The sequence below is a fragment of the Petromyzon marinus genome, chromosome 25 (genome assembly GCF_048934315.1).
Source record: "Petromyzon marinus isolate PM22_M1 ecotype Great Lakes invasive population chromosome 25, UKy_Petmar_22M1.pri1.0, whole genome shotgun sequence".
Taxonomy (NCBI): domain Eukaryota; kingdom Metazoa; phylum Chordata; class Hyperoartia; order Petromyzontiformes; family Petromyzontidae; genus Petromyzon; species Petromyzon marinus.
In genome coordinates, this window is record NC_133691.1 from 1,415,376 (window position 1) to 1,438,144 (window position 22,769).

General features: G+C 44.7%; 1 protein-coding gene across 9 annotated transcripts in view; it reads right to left on the minus strand.

The window, feature by feature from the left end:
- Window positions 1-1,645: 1,645 nt before the first annotated feature.
- MYLK3 (myosin light chain kinase 3) overlaps window positions 1,646-22,769 on the minus strand; it is a 72,890-nt gene continuing 51,766 nt past the window's right edge. For 4 of the 9 annotated variants that reach the window (XM_032960753.2, XM_032960762.2, XM_032960756.2 and 1 more), the window contains 12 exons: window positions 21,950-22,040; window positions 20,703-21,225; window positions 19,827-20,278; window positions 19,213-19,318; window positions 18,396-18,489; window positions 16,329-16,438; window positions 14,035-14,176; window positions 12,675-12,745; window positions 11,691-11,819; window positions 11,252-11,404; window positions 8,665-8,797; window positions 1,646-5,330 (listed from right to left, as the gene is read on the minus strand). In XM_032960753.2, the coding sequence (XP_032816644.2) occupies window positions 5,244-5,330; window positions 8,665-8,797; window positions 11,252-11,404; window positions 11,691-11,819; window positions 12,675-12,745; window positions 14,035-14,176; window positions 16,329-16,438; window positions 18,396-18,489; window positions 19,213-19,318; window positions 19,827-20,278; window positions 20,703-21,225; window positions 21,950-22,040 (2,091 nt within the window). In that variant the 3' untranslated portion in view covers window positions 1,646-5,243. The remainder of the gene's footprint in view (window positions 5,331-8,664; window positions 8,798-11,251; window positions 11,405-11,690; window positions 11,820-12,674; window positions 12,746-14,034; window positions 14,177-16,328; window positions 16,439-18,395; window positions 18,490-19,212; window positions 19,319-19,826; window positions 20,279-20,702; window positions 21,226-21,949; window positions 22,041-22,769) is intronic. The other 5 variants (XM_032960755.2, XM_032960759.2, XM_032960758.2 and 2 more) reach the window with 3 other exon arrangements.

The following is a 22,769-nucleotide window of genomic DNA, read 5'->3' on the forward strand; positions in this document are numbered from 1 at the left end:
GGCAGGTTGTCTGTTTTGGATGCCTTTTCGATACATTTGATTGTGGTGGGGGGAGAGGGGGTGGTGGGGGGTGCAGGGGTGGTGGTGGGGGGGTGTGAGAGAGGGGGGGTTGTGGGGGAAGGGTTGTGGGGGGAGAGGGGTTTGGGGGCATCTTCCAGTGCGCGGAACACTTCAGCCGGAAGTGGTTTAACGGGTAGCCGTGGTCGGGCTTTCGCGACCAATGTTCACCACACAGCACCAATCAGCTCGGCTTGTCACGTGATACAAAACGTGGCCAATTAGTCGCTGCTTCAGCACTCACCGGCGGTGTGTCGGAGAGAGTGAACCCACCACACATTCCCTTTCGCTCATCCGTCAGGGCTTCATTTGAGCCAGAAAATACATGGCACCCAGCACACCACGTCCAGTATACCTATGTACATAGCTGTGGATATAGAGAGTATATGGTGTGCGGAAAAGGCAACCCGATGGACATACGGTGTGTTATGAAGAAGGGCTATTGCCCGAAACGTCGCTTATTTAATGTTTCGACTTGAATTATTTTTTTCTATTTGTGTTCCACTGTCTACCCAGCATCACCAACTAACTTAACTTTGGACAAAATATTCATTTTTTTATCGCGATAGTTCCACATGTATTAATAGTTATCCACAATTCACTATTGAAACATTTTTGCTAAAAGCAGTGAACGTACGATCCATTCGGCATATGCTGACCATGCAAGTGGTTTTAAATATTTCTGACCTATCTGTACATATTGTTTCTATATGCATGGATTGACTGAATTTAAGTTGTCTCAGGCAGGACAAGTAACTCGAAGGGATGGAGACAAGTGGTCGAGACTAACAGTGGCTGTCACAGGAGGGACACCAGCCGATGTCCACTGTGGAGATGGAGCGAGGAAATTTGCTCGTGTGCATGTGCTAGGTGGATTGTTACATTCATTGCAGGACCGTGGGAGACGGTGATGGTTTAGGGTGGCCTTCATCCAGCAGTGGATTGATCATGACTGATGACGATGCGTGGATTTCTGCATTAATACACGCACTGCTGTGTTGCGTTGTCGATAGAAAATACTGCGTTGGTAATTCGACAAACATCTGTTTCACCACCAAAAACCGTCAAACAACATGTAGTTCAACCAGGATACAGCATGTTCTTTGAGACCAATGTTTAATAGGCCACATTGCTGACGAGATTTATACAAGTGAATCAAATCCATGTTTTACTTATTTATAAATTACTAAAGATACAGGCTATCCTGTAAAATAATCTGGAGATGTGATGTGAACTTTTATGGATAAGCAAATGAATATCCTTACTAATATTAATGTTTTACCGAAGTGACAGAAGGTTGTGTGTGTATCCCTCTATTAACTCCGAGGATCTGATGTGGCTTTGTGACAGCATACCCACATGACAATTGAAACAAATGACAGTGATTGGCTCATTGACGTTGCTAAACTATGCGAGTGCCCACTGACATGTCTCAGCAAGCGTAGTTATGTTAGATTAATCCGTAAAATATATTTTGGCATTTTTTATTAATGCTAATACTGTATACGCATTTCTACTGTCAAGGGCTAAAACGTGTTGTTTGTAACATTTAATTATTTTTTTAAAGGAATATAACAATATGGAAAAATAGATATCTGGTATACTTTATTAGTTCTCCATGTAGACTTACACAAACATACATATTGATTACAACAATAAGTTAACATAAACTTTAACTGCCATTCCATTAATCTGAACCTCACAACCCCATCATACGCAGCCTTCATGGAAGGCGACACGTTCTTTGTAAACTATTCACTGATACTCAAAACTGTGAGCTAAACTAACGCTCCAGTTTGGGTAGAGTCAACGGTCTACGCAATTTTTGCCAAATTTCCCGCAAATCATGACTGGCTAAATGACAGCCCACAATGTACTTCCCTTGAACTTTTTAGCGGCTCATCGTCGAGTGGAGATCTGTAGATTCTGGCACGGGTTTAACTGCACTCACCTACATTTTAGCCTGATTTTAGTACGGATCATATCATGATTGATCCTGGGTGGTGAAGCAATATCATAAAAAGTCAACTCTATACTTGCATGAATTAAATTGACTTTCAATAATCTGTGCAATTCATGCGTAAGCCACCATTTAATAATGTATTCTTTTTGACGCAATGGTTTTTTTATACCTTAATATGCAGGACCAAACTTAGACGTACGAAAGAAGCATTGTAATCCAATCCACAGCAGGTAAATATAATAAACCCATTCTTTAATATACAGTATCTTCATTATTAATTCATGGATTCATTGTTTTAGTGAGTTCAATTACATATTTTATGTGAATTTCAAGTGTGGTTTTAAGGGTCATGCTGCATGTTGAGTTTTCTCAAGTCAGCACGCAACACTGCGGGCATCTTCAGGAGTTGAATGAGTTCATCTCGCCCGAGTCTTTGCACATTTAGGATACTAGGTGAGATTATCAATTAAACTCCTGAAGATTCCCGCAGTAGTGCATGGCGAAAGCTTGAGAAAAGATGTACAGTAATCAACGTGCAGCCCAACCAGGAACACCACACTTAAGATACGTTTTAAACTTGTTTTTCTTTCACAGGTAGCACATTATACATTGTTCAAGGAGCCAAAATTAAGTTTTTACTTTGCAGTTTAAAGAAAAGTGATAACTTCCACAATGGCTATCCCGTCGTTATTTCAGTAAAACAGTAACACAATTTAAATTAGGTTAAACAATTGGGCGTTTGGGACCTTGCAAATTAACAGCCGATGAACCGAAGAGTTGACCCTGAGTCAATGGCCTACAATTTAGTCCCACCAGAAGGGTAGTAGCATAACGCACAATACCGTATGAAGTTGAACTTTACATTACTATGTTTTTAGGTTGTACCGCGTTTTGTTCAACACGATGTCTGACGTTCCATTCCGCGTGTTTGAGAGCTTGTCCATGTGCCGGGGAGCTTCCTCAAGAACTGAATGCAGTTCCTGAAGCTCCCAGTAAGCGGAGCAAAACGTCAGGCATCATGCCTAACGGCACGTGTTGGGACAACCCGACAACACATTGGGTAGCTTGCCTTTACTTTGCTGAATCAATACACGCCTAATACATTGCTGAGAAAAAGAAAACAAACATTTAGATCTCACAGCCTTAGGGCAAATTATTTTCGCACATACCGCTTGGGAAAATTTTTACGTGATTTTTAAACAATCTTTTCCAAGTACTATCAATGGAGATATTTCTAATTTTGGGATAAACTGTGACCTTAGAGATGATTTTATATGAGCACACATACATAGCTAACAAAAATCACAATATTGTGCACAGGGGATATTTTTTTTTCAGTTTTAAAAACGTCAGAATAATTTTGTTGTGTTAGCTTATCGTGTGTATTATTTCCCTAGCCCGTTGGTAACCCTTTATAAAAACAGAACAATAAAAATGAATCAAGTGCATTGACCATTGAACAAAACATCCCGGTAAAACAACTTCATCTCTTGATATTCTAGCAAAATAAAGAGCCATCGCCATCCACATTTCCATGCCTTTGGACGAACTAATTAATGCAATTCAATAATATGCAGATGTGCAAATACTTTATACAATACCACGTGCAAGGACATTGACAAATGATCCATCTATCATCAAGAATAAAACGGTATTCCTCAAAACTTTCATGTTTCTGCCAGTATGCAGATGCGTAAAAGTTCACATAACACAAGTTTACATTTTTTCCACTCAATGCAAGAGGGTGTATTCCCATTGTGTGTATGCAAGCGTAACTAGGCTAGCCGATATGTGCATGGAGAATAAAATAAATTAACATACTCTCTGTCACTCCACGTAAAAATATATATTTTTTTCATCCCATAAGCCAAATGGTCTTCCAGCAGCATTTGTTTAAACAAGCAAACTTTGAGTCTTATGGGCAGAGGCTTCTTGTGTTAAAATACTGATAAGATGTCCAGGCGTTATTGGCAAGAGCACTCCCTCTCGTACATAGGGAAGGTGGATTAAATATGGACATCGCTGGTGCTTTGTGGCTGGTGTGCGGAGGCAGTTCGATCTAACCCGCACTCTACAATCAATGGGTTTCTCTCCTGTACGTGTGCTTATGCAGCAGTAACACAAAAGGTCAAACAGGGAGAGAGGCATGTGCAAATTAATTGACGTATATAATATATGCATCCTCATAGCAGTTATAATTTCCTCATATAAAAGACAATGCCTGCACAAATTCAGATTTACTTAGTAATTCACTATTGTAATTAAATACTCAAGTTGCTATGTTGTTACAAAAAAATAAGTCGAACATGCTAAATGTAAAAAAAATTCAGATAAACCACTCCAAGCTTCAATTTATATTGAATGTCAAAAGCTTTGTTTGGTATTGCATTACCCTAGAGTTTCATGATAGGAATATAAAACCATCCAGATATAATGTACAATAAAATTACAATTTATTGATAGTAAAGTGTATAAATTCCACGAAAACAACTTTATTCAACGTTGCGTTTCCTAAACAGTGCATGCTAACCAATTACTCAATCAGAAAATATCACGTAAAATTTCCGCATACCCAAACACTGTCGTGTAAAAGGGACCGGTAAAGTTGCAGCCCTGCATTTATTTCTCCCACCACTGCAGGCGGAAGGGCGTCCACTAGGGGGAGCTCTCGTCAGGGAGCTCTGGAGAGCCCATCTACAGGATATCTGGCCTACTCTTACATGCTTAGTAATGCGTGATTTACAAATACATGATCTTTCCATTGCAAAACATGGATTTTCTTTAAATCGCACTAATCCTAAAACTAGTTTTTATTTGCTACGTTGGGAGTGGAACCAAGTGACGGAAGTGAGGAGGCTCCACATTAAAATGCCTGCACAATTTGAAAGCCGCATACATCTTGAGCACACGCCTGACTTCATGAACGCCAGACTCATTCCATCTTTTGTGGAGATTGGAGCTCACTGAAATTTAGAAATCAAGCCACGTTTAGACCAGAGGTCAATTTTAAACAATCTCAGAGGCAGCTCTGCGATATCTACTTCCGTGGGCCGTTCTCGCACACGAACGGTGGCACTGCACTTCAGGAGATCCGAATGGATACTTAGTTCTGTCACATGACGCTACTAGTACGATCGAGGTACTTTTGGGTAAAATGGTTTAAAAAAACAAGCTCATCTGAGTGACTCGTGCAGAGCTGAGCAATGCACTGAACAACTTGATTTCATTTTTCACTTCCTTCCAAGGCCAGGCTGGTGGAGCTGCTGATTTTGCGAAGTCTGTTCGCCGCTGTTACAGCAAAGAAGTTTTTCTGTCAAAATAAAGAAGCGCACACTTCAAATGAGACTGGAAACACATAAATGCAATCACGTGTAATGTGCAACCAAGGAAAACAGAAGCCCTGGCATAAAGAAGCCCATGAAATTCCTGTTTAATTCCATTGGCTGTAATTGTTAAAACTGACATGTCTATACTGTAATGCATACATTATTAAGTACATTCATTTCATTAACGTTGCCCATATTAGAGAGCATTCTGTATAATATGAGAGCCTCTGAGCTTATAGTCGTTATGTAAATACAATTACCTAATTGTTTATTTTAACCGAGTTCTTTGCCAAATGTCCATTGCACATCACATGCATTGCGGGCAAGTGATATCAAAAAGGTGATTTGTCGCTGAGTATGGATTAGCCTAAATACCCCTCTCTAATTATTAGAGAGGGGTAGATTTCACTCCAGGGCATGTGGAAAGGTTAATTGGAAAGTTAATAATGTTGTATATCACGTAGTATACAATAGATTTATTAGCTACACTTGATCCTAGCACTCCAATAAAACACACATTTACCAAAACCACTAATTGGGATGGATTTAAGGTTAATCTCTTGTACATATGAGGGCACAATTCACGATTTAGAGGAGGCCTATTTAAAACCTGGTGGAGCTATCTATGTGTGAATTTTAGGTCTGTCATGAACGAGAGCGATGGCGTATCTATCAGGTGTGCAGGCGGTGAAACTGCACCGGGTCCCACGGGACCCGAGGGACTGAAGATGCCAGGCAACACCCCCTGTGCCAGTCCCATGCCAACCACCACACCATGCCACTTATAAGGCTACTGATAAATAGCTATCCGGCAACATGGGAATAACGGCAAAACATTGCACATTATATCTATACAATTTATTTTTAAACAGGAGCTTGAAGTCATATTTTTTTATATAGACAATAATAATGCTTTTGCACATTTACACATTCTTGGATATTCAACAACGTTCAGTAAATTCCAACTAAGCGCATTACACATAGGCAAAATGCGCATGAAACGCTTTCTTGGTGATGCAAGTCAGAGCAAGTTCCATATATTACCATCCTCTACATCATCACCCCCAACATTTAATCTCCCAACATTTAATAGCACAAAATAACACACAGCATAAACAGAATACAGCACAGTGAAACATCTCGTGTGCCCACTCTATTCCCAACTGTTGCTATTACCTGCAAATCCATTATTCCTGTTATCCACACTCAAGCACGGATAAGAGGAGGAACCAACAAGTTGTGGCAAATGCATCCTTTTCGATCTGGTGGACTTCACCCGATTAAAATCCACTCAGAACGTTGTTCATACGGTTATCCACTCTCTAGTAAATAAAAATAAAGGTGCAGGGCTGCAAATACTTGGCCACACTACGAGAGGGAGCTCTAGAAAACCTCTCCTGTGCGTTAATGGCCTACCCTTCCACGCCGGTCAAACATCTTGAAGGTGGGGGTACCCACACTTTACCCCACCACATGCATTCTGCCGATCGGCTGCTGATCGGAGTAAAATGTTTGAATCAGCACGGATAATAAAATCTGCACCTAACACCCCCAATATCAGTGTGGGCACGAGGGGATTCACTGCATTAATGTGCAAAAAGCAACGGGGAACAATGAAAGACACGGCAAGTGATGTTAACACAAACACAATTGCAGACCAGAAGGCTTAGTAAGCGATACTCTTCTTGTATTCTCTGCAGGTGTAGGCCAGCCAGTGTTGAGTGAATTTCCATTACAGGTATTAGTGTGAGTGTGAGTGAATTTTGATTACAGGTATTAGTGTGAGTGTGAGTGAATTTCGATTACAGGTATTAGTGAGTGAATTTCCATTACAGGTATTAGTGTGAGTGAATTTCCATTACAGGTATTAGTGTGAGTGTGAGTGAATTTCCATTACAGGTATTAGTGTGAGTGAATGCCGGCTTATACCGTGGGGATGGGGGGGGACAGAAAGTAAATAAATTATAAATCTCTGAAACGAGTTCGAAAGACCACCTTGATTCGGCAAAGAGATTTCATCACCCCGGTAATTAACGGTGTTCTTGTTCGTAGGCGAGGTGCAAGTCTCGTAGGATGACGCAACGCCGTCTGCTTGTATCACTACCAACACTGGGCTCCGATCAGTTGGCGGAATAACAAAGAAAAAACAAGTCCTTACGCACATGCCGTCGGGTCGAGCCACCACGTTCGTGTGCAGCACCCCTTTGTCAGTCCACTGCTGGATGCGGGACTCCACACGCCACGTGCGGGGCCATTTAGCCGCACTTCACCCCACGCCGGTTAGCGCGTGCGAAGGCGTGAACGGTAAGTAAAGTACAACAATGGACTCTGCGCCACTATCCCGCGACTGACAACCTCACTATTACCGGATGGCAAACGAAGAGAGAGAGAGCAGTCTAAGCCGTCTCTGTAAAATCATTCGCACCGCCACCGTTCCAAAACTTAAATGCAATCCGTAACAAATTGTATAGCAAAGCAATTGAAGCGTGGCGCTTTGTATTCGAGTGTTCTATTGCGGGCAATTTGTAAATAGAGCAGAATTTAGAGAGAAACATGTGATGTTGCATTCACTGGCAGAGGCGCATTTGCACAAATTCAGCATATCCTTCAATAACACTGCCCTCAAAGGAAAAAAAAAGCACACAGATGCGACGTTCTATGATGAAGGGTCATTGCCTGAAACGTCGCCTATACATTATTTCCTGTCCGGGCAGTGTTATTGACGAATGTGTTGAGTTTCTGGAATTTAGTTAATATATTCTCATATGTTGCCTGCTTTGTAATGTGCATTCGTAACGCAAGAGTTGCAAAAGCGAGCACTTCAAGCGGAAAGTTATGTTCTCAAATTTCAATGCCCCAGTGGACATGGTGCACGCTGCGGTCAGATTTTGGTCATGGTACATCTTCTTAATACGACGTGAATTACGTTTTGGCTGGAATCGCATTTTGTCTTTTATATATAACAGGAGCTAAATCAATACCATATCAAATGACCTAATCGCCTTGCAGAAAATGCTTGTAATTGAGTCATTAATTACAAATGGACTTTCAAATTGTTACACTATTGCATCATCGGTGATTACATGAGAGGATTAAAACACTTAAAATATAAATGTTAGGGAAGACAGAGGGTGAACAATTAGGATTTTAGTCTTAGTAGAGAAAAAAAACATTCGTGGAATTATTACATGAGGGAGTATATGGATTAATGTTGACAGTTACATTTTGTTAACATAACTAAACAATTAATTTGAAACTGTTATTGAATTAGCTCGTGAGGTTATTTAGTAACATTTACTGGACACGAATGAGATGTACCTTCCACATCCGTCGCACCATGTACGTATGCAGAAGCAGCTGTGACTTGAGGCGAACCTTACATTTCTTTGCGCGCTCCGAGAGATTGACTAACCAATTGTGCTTCAGGCACTGAGACGCACTCATTCGGCCACTGCAGGGGGGGAAACAGAGGCCAAGGTTTAAGCTAAAACATCACACGCAAAAAATCATCACGAGAAAAAAATTGGTTGTGAAATTTAATTGGGCAAAATTCCAGCTCTGAGAATGAGAATATCGGGAGGACAGTTATGCGATGAACATGAACTCTCGTATGCAGAGGCACGTGGGGAAATGCTGTCCGCTACTACTTTGTGGACCAGGGGTAGAGCTTGAAGGGACCTCGGATGTAGTTCTGAATCATCCGATTATGTGGACCATTCTCTAAGACTCGGGGGTTGCAACTGCTGTGCGAGAGATCCGAATAGATGCTTCGTCTCACGACATGACGCTGACGGCACAATCATTATAAAAATGGGTAAGAACAAAGTATATATACTGTATATAAAAATACTCCACGACAAACTACAAATGTTGTACATGGTACAGTCTATTAAAGTGCTGAGTTTACGAGACTAAATTCATTTCTTACCAGTCGAGTGCAGAATGAACAGGAAAAATAATGTTGTACTAGGTAACATTTACTACAAGCCAGCGCCACTGCATGGATCTTGGTGCAAGGGATGATTTGGGGCGCCTTGTCCACATTCACCCCTATTCATAGCCCAGAGCCTGAGCCCCTCTGCTCTGTGAATCCCGGTGCAGTTTCAAAGCCTGCACACTCAATAACTATGTCACTGTGCAAGCCGAAAATGCCTTTATCCAGCAGTGCATAATTGCTGATGATGAATTGGAAAATGTGCGGTGTCAAATGTAAAACACATGTCTTAGGTATTCTCTGAATGTTTTATCATCATCCAAATGCAATATTGATGAAGATTAACCCTACCCAGCTTAGCACAAGGGGATTTTATCCCAGAAAGCATTGAAAAAGGGGATAGACTAGAATTTTTGTATTTTATTTAGTTATTACGCATGTTCTAAACACATGTAGCACTGCAGTATACAGTATATATTGCCCCTGTTGCCGCCAGTAATGTCAGCAACAACTGTTCACACTTCATACTCTTTTTTGTTGTTGCTGCAGCCACCGCAATAAGCACCACATGACAATGGCATGGTGACATGCAATGCTTACCCCCTATCGTGCAACAGGCCCCGGTATCCCCGTTTCAATTCGCCCTCTGACATTCAGGCCTGCGCCAGAGTAGAGGGCATTTTATCTCGTGCGTTAAAATGGAATTGCCTGCACGCCACGCTAGCCTCTAAATAACCACTCTGGATTGCCAAGCTTGTCAGTGTCCCCTACATTCTACCTCTTGCTCACATACCGTCCCTGGCTTTCTCTTGGGGGCATGGCAGGAACATGGGTTTCGTTTTTTGGGGTCCGATTCAAATTTGTCCCTTCCCCAGTGATTGTGCACAGCTCAGCATAGACCACTGAATGTGGATCTAGTCTATCAAATCTATGACCCACATGTCTGTCCAATTGATATTAAACAATTACGTTTGTGAAGTGTTCTTTTTTTTTCAGTCCGATTTCACATAGTGTCCAAGCAGATATAAAGCAGTGGCCACTGAACATTAGCAAGGCGATGGCAAAACACTGGGAGCACTTTTACTCCGTCACAATTTAGATTTTCAGTGGGGGGAGGGGGGGGGGTACTGCTTTCTACAAGGGCCAATGCCCCCTGATTCTCCCCATGACTTGCAACTTGATAAGGCCAAACAATTGATGTTACCCTGTGTAAATAACTAATTATGTATGCATTTATTTTGAACTTTTTTCGCACCGTGCATAGCCACCCTTGCTAATGGGAGGTGCGGGACATTTTTTTGAATAGTATATTTTAGAAATGGTTATTCAACCTCTGGCGAGTGGTTAGTGCACTACCCAATGATCCTGGCGACCTGCAATAATTTCCTAATCCTGGCTCAAATCAGCGACGGGATATATGAACCGATCCTGGGACCATGCCTTCACCAACCCATACAGACAAATGTGGTAAAGTTTGGTCAAACAATCCCCAGGACTGACATGGCATCAGGAGGACTCATACAGCGGTAAGATGGAGGCATACAGCAGTGGGAAGGGTGGTGAATTCGATTAAACTTTGAAAAAGAAGCTGTATTTATGACCATTGTTTGCTCGTGTTCTAAAAATACAGTGCGCCCCTTGTCAATCAATGAATCTTTATTTTGCCTGCCAACAGCGGCCTCAATAAAGTCGCGCATCGGTGTACATTACAGCAGAACAGGAACGCTACAGGGGGCATAGAGCAACAGGAATGAAAAAGGAAACCTGTCACGACCTCAGCGGCTAACACTGACTGAGCAAAGTAAATTGCAAGCGCAAAATGAAGTGCAATCAAGAGGAAGTGAAAAACTGTCACCATTGTAGTGACACGAATAATTAACATATTGACCCGAGCAAAAAAATGTAATCCATAAAAAATATTCAATCAAACAAAATGAAGAAACTTCACAAGGTGTGAAGCTGGTGCAATACCTCTTTTCCTTGATGAGTAGCCGAGAGATGAAATCTTTGGCTTCTTCAGACACGTTCTCAAAGGCTTCGTCGTCAAAGTCCCAGTTGACGTTCACGATGTTGGTCAGGGTCTCGTTGTCGTCCTCGCCCATGAAGGGGGACAGCCCGCTTAGCCTGGGGGAACAACAAAAATAAAACGTCGCTGCCAGTCAACGAGTCAACGAGCACGAAGCCTCCGCCTCCTCCTCGCCCTCTCGGCGCAATCCCGTGCTCGTTACAATCTCGCCGCAATATTTACGTTGCACACTGCCTCTAAACCGAGCTTCTGGCATCGAGGACTGAATGATCAATAATTTACCAAGCGCAAATTCAACAGCGTGGCGCCCCAAGTCTCAGATGCAATTCGCTGGGGCTCCGCGTGAGGTCACGGATGTCGTGGGGGAGAAGCGACGCGACTCACAGCATGTAGGCGATGACTCCCAGAGACCACATGTCGGTGGGGAACGAGACGTAGTCGTAGTTCACCACCTCCGGCGCCAAGAACTCCGGGGTTCCAAAGTGCACCTTCAGCTTTTCCCTCGGCTTATACCTGTAGCACACAGCAGGGGTTGCTTATTTGGTAAATAACAATGGTATAATTATTGAATTTTCCTAATGACTAAATCACCTGGGAATGCGTCCGGCCTCATCAAATCTCGGAAGCTAAGCAGGCTTGAGCCTGGATACTACTCGGATTTACGACTAACACGCACAAAACAGGTGTTGTAGGTAGCTGCTAGGCTCCATTGTGAGCAGAGCAAAATGAGGCACACATGCGTGAAATTTTGATTTAAAGCTTTCATGACTGCAGGGATTCATATTCTTGGTTCTTTCGGTAAAGTCACGTAGAAGGGAAACAATAAAATAATAAAAATATAAAACATTAAAATTCTCACGACGTTTCGACTGCAACACAAGCAATCATCATCAGGCGATGATGATTGAATACACACATCCGTTGTTGTACTGCACTATGTTGTACTGCACTATGTTCCAAAAGTCTGCACTCCTTTGCCTTCACCGACCCACATTGACCAAGTGTGGGTAAATATCCGCCATGGCCTAGTGGCCTAGATGGTATGGGGAGATCGTCATCCAGCAGCAGATTATCAACAAGGCCTCCACTTAATTCCATGTAGTTCTTACAGCAGTTCGGCCTGATGACACCTCAGCGCAGTATGCTGGATTCTTTCCAAACGATAACAATGACACCACGACCGTTTTTGTTAACGGTTCTATAAGAATCGGAAAGAAAAATAACTCGTGTAAAAAGGGGAAACACTTACATATCAAAATAATGTACACGGAAATATTTTGCACACGATGTTTATCAGGCTGCGTTTAATTCTATTTAACTTAGCGTCGCACGCTGATATACGTCGGGCAGACTGAGTTGCAGACGCACCTCCTGGCCAGGCCAAAGTCAATGATCTTGATCTGGTTTCCTTTCCGGTTGACGCAGAGGATGTTTTCTGGCTGAATGATAGAACAGCAATGAGAGGAAAGAAGACAAACAAAGGGTCACTCAAACATGCTGGAACTATAAAAAGGTGCAGCCCTGCAATTTCTCGCTCACACCACCGCTGGCAGAAGGGCCTCCAAATTGCGGGAGCTCTAGGTACCCATCTAAAAGGGGATTTGTGCCGAGTTCCCCACATTGGCCAGACATTTTTAAGAGGTGTGAGTGCCCACACCTTACCACGTGACTTATGATCTATCGATCGATGGTCGTGGGTGGACAGAGGAGTTGGGGAATCTCTCCCATTGTTTCAACTGGCACGCTGGGAGACTGAACTGACGACCGCTGCATTGCAAGTCCATTGTGCCGCTGACCATTACACCGTGGCAACATCCCTGATACAATACGTAATATCAGCAACACTTTCTGAAAGCCTAAGCTAAAAATACAATCTGTACTGCTGCTAAGCACAAAATCCCTCGGAGGTTTAGGAGTTACCAGCTGTCTTGATATTCTACAGCAGCCAATGATACAAGCACCAGGGCATTCACTTGGCCCTGTAAAGGATGCATACAATCATAGACAAGCGCCATAACACCAACATTGCCCTGGCTAAACTATGGAATTTTGCCAAGGGCAGGCTCATGTCCACGGTTCAGGCTCTTTGCATCACATTTGATTCTGCTCCCCACTATTAGCCATGGAATGCCACACCCTGCATCAGAGTTCCTGAGCCCTAACAAGCGAGGGAGAGTTAAGGTGGCTTCCCTTCCCCTTCCTCACCGGTGTTTCTTTTGGGTAGCACCATCAGTGGATGCAGTTTCATATCACACCCAGGACCAGCGAGCATGGCCATCATTTGTAATATGGAGGCATCGTCATCATGATTGGTCCTTTTGGAGATGACAGATAGGATCCGTGACTCAGCACTGAGCCTACAGTTCGTGCACTTGTGTGTATTTAAAGATTCCATCAGCAGCATAACCAGAATTTCTGTCACCTTGTCAGAAATGCCAGGGTTTTGTGTCATCGTATTTTTGTAGGGTGTGTATTACCGAAAAATGTTGGGGGTGTCCAGTCACCCACCATACCCAGAGTTGGCTGGGCACCTGCCAAGGAGCGGACCGTTGTAATGTGCACTGATGCCTACTTTATTGAGGGCGATATTGGCACGTAAAATACAAATGTATTAATTGAGTGAACCATGCGAACTGTGGCCAAAGTCGAGTGTATGGGCCACGAACTGCCGTGGGATTAGCTGCACCGGTGAGTCCCAAGTGCGGTGTGGGAGGTGCAGGTGGCGCACCTTGAGATCCAGGTGCAAGATGTACTGCTGGTGCATGTAGTGGATCCCTTCGCAGATCTGCCGGATGAAGATGATGGCGTCCAGCTCGGTGAGATTGTAGTCCTCGCTCACAATGCGGTCAAACAGCTCCCCGCCGTGTATGCTGCAGAGAGTCGATGAGGAGTGGACCGTTATTGCCTCCCTCAGGTCGTCTTTCCTCAAGGTATCATTGGCGAGTTTTCCGTGCACACAAGAAGCAGTTTGTGGACGGTGTTACTCAGTGTGAATATCCCTAAGCCGATATGAACCAATCTAAATCCATCGCAACAAATATGTGTGATGTTGCTTTGGCAGTGGACCACAAGCACACTCAACAGAAACGCAACACGTTCGTCAATAACACTCCCGCAAAGAGGAAAATACAGATATGTAACAGGTGATATTTCGAGCAATGGCTGTGCTTCGTATTGTGGAGACAGAGAAATTGAGAAAATAATCATTTGAGACAGCATAGAAATGTCATTTTAGGAATTCTTCAAGGTGAACAGACTCACATCCAAGTGCGTATGACATATGCACACATGTCTTAGAGCGAACATGAGATTATTTAACATTAATTTTAGAGAGCAGCTTAAAATCTATCTGACAGGAACACTTTGGGCTGAATGTGTTTTTGGTAGTAGTTAAGAAATTTAGATTTACCTTATGGCATCATCTGTTTTTTCGCTGCCTCTATTAGATTCGGTGCCTTAGTAATAAAACGGTTCCAGGAAGTGATGTTCTAATTTTAACTTGGCATACACCGTGCATAAATAATAATTTACAGCCGTTTATCAACTCATTGCAGTATCAAGACCTTCCCACACCGTGTCAGCCATGGGTGTTGTTTAACCACACTTCACCACGTTAGTCAGTGTGGGTGCATAAATCCGGTGCCAGCGGTGTCAAGATCGGCCTCTGTGGAAGGGACTCGTGAAGGACGCTGCTACTGGGCATCTGGAGGCAGTCGCCCTCCAACGACAACTGAGGGCAGAGGAGTGACGCTCACAACAATGAGCGGAGCGCCGGGCGGCTAAAATGCAGCAAGTTTGCACAGTAGGGGGTACAGTTGGTGCATCTATCAGTCATCTCAGTCAGCCAAACCTTGGCACCTGGGTCTGCACGTAGACCTCCTGTCAGCGAGCCTTCGATGCATCACGTGGCCTCAAAGTGCACCTATCCTGGCACAGGCGCCGTAGTGTATTGGCCGTCACTTAGAGGCGAATGGCGGGTGTTGGTATATCCTCCACCAGAGACGTTGCCTACGGCCGGGAATCGAACTCGGGTTGCCAGGTTCATCGCGTAGTGTGTGCATCACTGCACAGCCACGCAGTTCGTATACGTACACATACAGCCCTTTTGTCAATCCGATGCTGGATCAGGGCCTCCCCACGCAGTGCGGGATCATGGGGGTTATTTGACCAAACTAAACCACGCTGGTCAATGGAGGCTGGTGAAGGCGGTGAGCGTGGGCTGCAGATGTGAAGAGGCAGGCCGTATAGTGCACATATATTTAAAGTGCAACCTTATATATTCCATCTTTACGACTCCAAAACGGAGTTTGTTTTTAACTGTCGTGAAATGAATAGGCGTTGTATTACACTCGGCGTTGTAAAAGAGCCAGATGTGGTCCTCACGCCTAACCATGTCACACGCGTGACAAATCGAAGGGTGGTTTTGTGTGCTGTGAATGTGTGCGGCCAGGGGAGGCTCGGCCATTCGGGGCCCGGTTGGCCCATACAAAAACGTAAAAAAGTTTAACACGTAGGCTTTTGCGACCAATATCATCCATAATACAAGTTTTTTTTTGGGTTAGATCGTGTACATATCTAAATGCGTCGTTAAACCCACCACAGCCAATTAGTAAGGTTTGTCATGTAAACAGAACATGCCAATTCGTTACTCGTACAGCACACCGGCGTGTTGGAGAGCGAAGCCCCAGCATTTTAAATCTGAGTACGATGCTTACCTGCTCATCACAAATATGATCAACGGCATTCATGAAACACCCCGCCCCTCCGGCGTGAGTGGGGTGGCACGGGCCGGGATGGCGCGGGCGGGACAGCTGCACCAAGGCACCACCAAACAGTTGGTGGTTTACGATTTTTGTTGGGGCCGCAACAGTGGGAGTGGGAAGATGGCACCTTGGGCCGGGTGTCAGATTTAAGGGAAATGCCTCCGTGCCCACGGGCCGCCCCGTGTTGCATGCGTGCGTGCGCGTGCGTGCGCGTGCGTGCGCGTGTGTGCGTGAGTGCGTGCGTTTACGAGCCACTCACTATTCCATAATGAGGACGAAGTCATTCTTGGACTCGTACGCGTCGTACAGCTGCAAGAGGTTGTTGTGCTTCAGCTGGTTCATGATGCTGATTTCGTTGTTCACTTCGTCCTGCTCGCACGCGCACACACATAGAGGCAAAGATCCCCTATGTAGCTCGCACAAACTGTTGGGGCAAGTGCTGTAAACTAGCACCTAATAGGTGCCCACAAACAAAAATAAAACAAATATCCCCCATATAGCCTTAACAGAATGTTGGGGCAAATGCAATTAGCAAGTACCTATAAAGGCTGGTACAGCAAACGAAGGGGTGGGTGGCCAGCACTATGCCCGGCCACCATTGTCTCCCCAGTGGCGATGTTTACACACCGTACCAGGTACTCATTTGAGGTTGAGTCAACCTAGGGGAGACCCAGGACCGCTTCAGATAATTGTCGCTGGTGTTGGCCATGAACGGGAATTGAACTTGGGTGGCCGGATTTGTAGTGCAGTGCTTACCATGCTCAGTCAGTGAAAGAAATGTGTATATCAGGCGATTCATCTATCGATACCCCAATGATTTATGACCCTCACACTATATTCTTAACACCTGATTGAATATCATGAAAGTGATGGCTCCATATGTTACAGAGGAGAAAGTTAGAAGATGTAACAGGTGTATTGAGTTTGGCGGGAGACATGTAGAGACTTTAAATAAAAATGTAGTTTTCTGTATACTTTCTCCATATTCTGTTAGTTGATAAGCTATAGATAGATCATCCTGTAAGAGTAAAACATCTCATATCTGTATTCACGTGGGAGGCACTATTGGCAGATCCTGTAATTCACAGATAAATGAAAATACATTTTCTTATCTGTAAAGTGAATCACGATTAAACATAATTTAGGAAGGACGAATTTTCTCTCATGCTCAGAGAAACTACTATTTTCTATTAACTTTATTTTACCAGGTAAGGCCCACTGAGCTATGTAGCTCTTTTTCAGAAGCGACCTGGCCATAACATGATAGCTCAATGACGTGGCTTGTCACGTGGACATTTACAGCAGCAGCCAAATACCCTAAATAGAGTCCTTGAATTGAGCGAGGTTGTAAATCCACGCAATCACGGAGAGAGAAACATGCAAACTCCAAATATAGAGGCGTCAGGGTCGGGATAAAACCCCCTGTATACCAGGCGAGGTAGTAAACGTCTCACCACCGACAGCAACACCGCGGCAATGCTGGTGACAGTGCAACCAGCACCCAGCAGAAGCAACACAAAGGAACAACACAAAGGAACAACACAAAGGAACAAGACAAAGGAACAAGACAAATGAACAAACGGATGGCTTTACAGGTGAATGTTTCGGCAACGGCGCCACAGCCATGGAATCTGCTCCCTGACCACACAATGTGTAACTCGTTGCTGTCACTGCACACGAGTTGTTCTACGTGTTAGTTTAGTATTTACTGCCATGTGTACCATGAGCTCAACACATTGCTCTGTCAAATTGTGCTTCCTTGTTTTTCCGTTGGGCCTTTGGATTCGTTTTGTATACTTACGAGACGATGCGATGTCAAATTGTAGATGACTATTACGATGATCGGGGCTTATGTTCTAACTCGATATTTTTCAGAACGTCGCTGGGTTGGCTTTGAGCGTGACATCACATATGTCACGTGATTTGCCATCACGGACAGAATCAGAATATTTATTTATCCTGGAAAAATCCATTGAGCTATGAAGCTCTTTTTCAAAACAGATGTCCAATAGGAGTGGCAGGTCAGAAAATTAAAACAAGCAATTCTGAAATACGATAGGAGTACAAAGTATAGAAAATTGTAATCATATCCCTAAAAATATATTCATAAATACAAATAAATAACGTATATCAATTCCAATTGCATGAGTACATCAAATCCCAAGCTTGGTCACAGTAGCAAAACAACATCAAAAACAGTCCCAGACCACACCAAGACAACAACACACAGTCCCACAATAAAATGGCACATTCAAGTTGAATGAAAGTTACAAATCACGATCGCAAGTGCGGTCGTATTCATCACGAATCGCGCTGTGCCACTCACCTTTTCCTTCACTCCTTTAGCTTTGATGACCTTGGCAGCCAGCGTCATTCCAGACGTTCTTTCGACACACTTGTGGACTCGTCCAAACCGTCCCCTGCGACAACAGGCGAACGTGTGTGCTTTCATTGCGACATATCGTTTACATGAAATAAGAAGACTACATTTCGAAGCTGTTTTGGCAGTACCAATTGGCCACTTTAGATATCCGTGGAAACAACTTCCGTGAAATTTCCATAACGGCAGATTGTACACTTCCCTCGTGCGCTTTAAGTCTGATTATTTGATGTTGAATTGGACAGAAAAAGAAATTGATTGCGTGCATAGGCACAACTCAGTTATCATCTCATTGCAGGAGTGATAGCCTCAATAAAAAAGGTTTTTGGTTTAAATTACATAAGTGTCGTTAACGTATAAATGTGTCGTTAATGTGTAAATGTGTCGTTCATATTAACAGCAAATTTATCCATAATAGCGATCTAACCCAAAAACCTTTATTATGAGTGCTAACTATAAACGTGAAGTGTAACAGCTGCGGGTCCTAGCGGAGGGTACAAAGTGTTGGTGAGGTGTTGCCTACAACTTGCCGACGACAAAGAGCGACAATCAAGAAGCCTTGTGGGCCAGAGCGATGATGTCACACGTCACACGCAGTGTGACGTCACCTCACTGCGTGGCTCAGTAAGGTGACGTTACCGTCGCTAATTAAAAAACTTCCGAGGACGTGCGCACAGCTGGAGAGCATTACAGAACGCGGGGCGTGCGCACGACGAGTCGTCACTCGTTGTTCCCCAGAATTGCGAGCTGTGTGCACTCTCACCCTCCGAGCACGTCCTTCTGCTTGATGGAGTAGGAGGTGCTGACCGCTTCGCTCTGTGGCACCACCATGCGGTGTTCAAATGGAGCCGGAGGTGGAGGGCAGTCATCTAAATCGCAAACACACACACACAAAAACATCCGCAAAGATCCCCCACGTAGCCTTCGACAGATCGTGTTCATTCAAAGTGCCGGCGTGGCACACGAGGGGGTGTTGTGGTCAGCATCACCGCCTTTGTCTCACGAGTGGTGATATTTACACATTGCACCAGGTACTCATTTGAGGCTGAGTCAACCTAGGGGAGAGCCCAGGAGAGGGGGGGGGGTGCCATGCCAACCACGCTACACCACCGGTCTCGACCAAACAGCAACAATAAGTGCATGCGTGTTGCATAGTAAATGGCACTTGATCACCGGCTTAGAATATCATTCCCACACATGACGAGTGGGATAGTCCAGAGTTGACACGCTTTACTTCTACCATTGCTCGAGTGCTCGCGGTGGGCATCACGACTTATCGGCTCGAGCGATGGCATCGCGTGCGCGCCACCTTCATGCGACTGAACCAAAAAACCCGGTTCGCTGCCCGCGGGCCGTGAGCGGTCACAGACTACAAACCTATAACGTCGTCGGAAGCCTCTGAGTTCGGCGTTTCTTCAGACTCGGCCTGAACCGTGCCCACTTGAGTCTCACTCGAGTCCTTGCTCTCAGTCTCACGCAGTCCCTTGCCCGTCGGCTTGCTCCGGCCATCGCTCGGCCCCTTGCTCGGAGCGCCGCCCGTCGGTAAGCTCGGCCCATCGCCCAACGTTGCCTTGCTCGGTGACTTCTTCTGAGCCTCGCTCGGTGTCTTGCTGGGGGCCTCGCCCGGAGAGGCTTTGCTCTTTATCTTCAGCTCCTTTGTCTGGGTGACAACGGGCGCAACCTTCGCATCGTCGACTTTGCTTTTCTTGCTGTCCTCTTTGGGATCTTTCCCCTCGGTCGCCCTCTTCTTGGTGTCTGCCTCCCTCTTGTCCTCTCCGCCTTCCGCACCCTGGGAATTCGTGCAGCTCGGTGGGCCTTTGTCTTGCGACCTTTAAGATGGGGCGGCGGGGTTGTTGGGACAGGGGTAACACACACGGAGAGATTATTGAGCGCAGGCCCCGACTGCTTTTGATATCACAGCAAACAGGCAATTGATTTAAAGAAAAACCTCAACACATTCGTCAATGACAATGCCATACAGGGAAGGGCCAGTGTTTGCTATATGTGCTTATGTACCATGGCCAACAAGGCATTATGTGTTTTTGTTTAACTATTTGTATTAGTTCAGCACAAGCTCTGCAGCAAAAGAGCACACAATTTAAATGTATAAAGCATCTAAATGCGACAGCGCCACAAGACGGCGTCGATAACGGGTCTGGGCGACCTGACGGTTTTCGTGATTTGTTCTTGTAACGGCGGTTGGGGACACTGGAGGGCTGGTTGCTGGGGACCATCACTCGGCGCGCATCTCACTTTGCCGAGAAGTCTTTACAAGGACTCGGCAGAACAGGAGGCGGCTCTACGGCAGCAGCAGCGGCGGCGACAGCTTTCTCCGCCACGAGCGAGCCTTTCCTAACTCTCGCAATGTCCACGTGGGCCTCGTCGTCCGTCGGTCGCCCATTGACGGCGGCGGGGCCCTTCGCGACTGCCCCTTCGCTCTGCGTGTCGCTGTCCCCCGCCACGGGCGACTCCTCGTCCGTCTCCTTCTCCGTCACCGAGCCCTCTTCGTCGTCGTCGCCGTCGTCGCCGTTCACGCCGCTCACATCCCTCTTGGTTTTGCGGGCGCCGGGCCTGGCCAGCGGCGCGTTGCCCGGCGTCACCTTGGCCTGCACTCGCTCCACGGCGGCTCGCACCGACCAGCTGCGACTCTGGCCGAGCCCGGCGGCGGCGCCGTCGCCGCCGGCCGCGCCCATCGGCGGCCGCGACTTGCGCGAGTTCTCCTTGTTCAGCTGCTCGATCGCGTCGTCCGATTTGTCCGACTCGGAGTCATCGGGATCTGCACGGTCGCGCCGACGACACAAATCGGATCATTTCACGTTTTGGACGTTTGCCCGATCGGTTTAATTTAGTCGTAACTATTTTGGCCACTCCACCGCCACTCCTCTGTAGGTTTCCTGCCTTATGTGAGAAGTTGGGATTGTGGTCTAGGATGTGGAGACTTAATGGACGAATTTATCTGTTATAACTTTTTTTTATTGTTTGTATCTTTTGTTTTCATGCCATTTCTTAATTTGTTTGTTCAGTTTTATCAAGCGACCAGCAACAAACATCACTATTTGAGTGCGTACTAGATAGCAGTTAATAGAGTTCTTGAATTGAGCGAGGTTGTAAGAGCTTGGGAAAAGAGACGTGGGGAGGGAATTGCAAAGCGGAGCAGTGCGAGGAAAGAAACAGAAAGGGAAGTGTTTAGATCTGCAGTGTGGTGGTTGAACACAGGATGAGACAACACAGTCAATCTCATAGAACATTTCATGGAGTTATCAATGGGTGAAGATCATGCGGAACATTAATCATGGTAGGTGACCAATCGCCAAATCATGAATGGAAGTTACGCTGTGGGTCTCACGACATACGTTTGGTGAGGTCATTATGTGGCCTAATTCAAAAATGTATTTTAAATAGTAATATTGGCTGTGAATAACATATTTGTTAAGTTCAATGTGAGTCATGCAAGCTTTGCCTTTCCCACTAATTATCAGCAAGCAGCTCTATGCACTTACCAGTCTTACCATAGTGCTTTTTCTTGTGGCAAGGTTTTATTTCCGCCAGTCCAATCGGTGTCTTAAAATGCTTATCCTTGTGACCTTTCACCTGGTGAGATACGAATACATTTATACACACAAAGGACATATTAATATATATTTTTTTAAATCATGATTTTTGTTCAACCTATAAATATATATAAAGCCCCTCACTATGCATTGCTGTGTAGCATTGTGGGTAACGTGTCTTCATTTATTCTAACGTACTAAATATAAATATTGAAAATGCTCAGGAAATGGTGTAATACTGAAGCTGAAGGTATCGTATGAAATAATGTGATTTAAAAAGCATCTTGTAATTAAAATATCCTTTATAATAATTAAGAGATTAGGTCTGAGCATTTACAGAAAATATAAAAATGACATACAACACTGGAACACTGTATTTTTTATAATTTGAAAGTGGATTTGTAGAGACCTCCTATGACTGACCACATCAATGTGCTTGCTCATGCCTCACTCAGTAGAGAATTCAAATTTTCCCCATGATACCCTCTTCTCCTCAAGCCTCCTTTGACCGACAATGCACCCCCCTAAATGTACCCGATCTCGTCGAATCTCGGAAGCTAAATATTGTTGAGCCTGGTCAATTCTCTCCCGCAGAAAATCGTAATGATGCATACCTTTCTTCTTCTTCAGCGTCTATTTGAGATAGATTTGGGTTTGGATGCTTTGTAACTTAGATGTTGTAAAACTGTGTCCCCCATGGCATACTGCAGGAAGGGGAGCAGAGTCAAGGACTATAATGAATGAAAAAAATAAAAAGAAACAGAAAAGG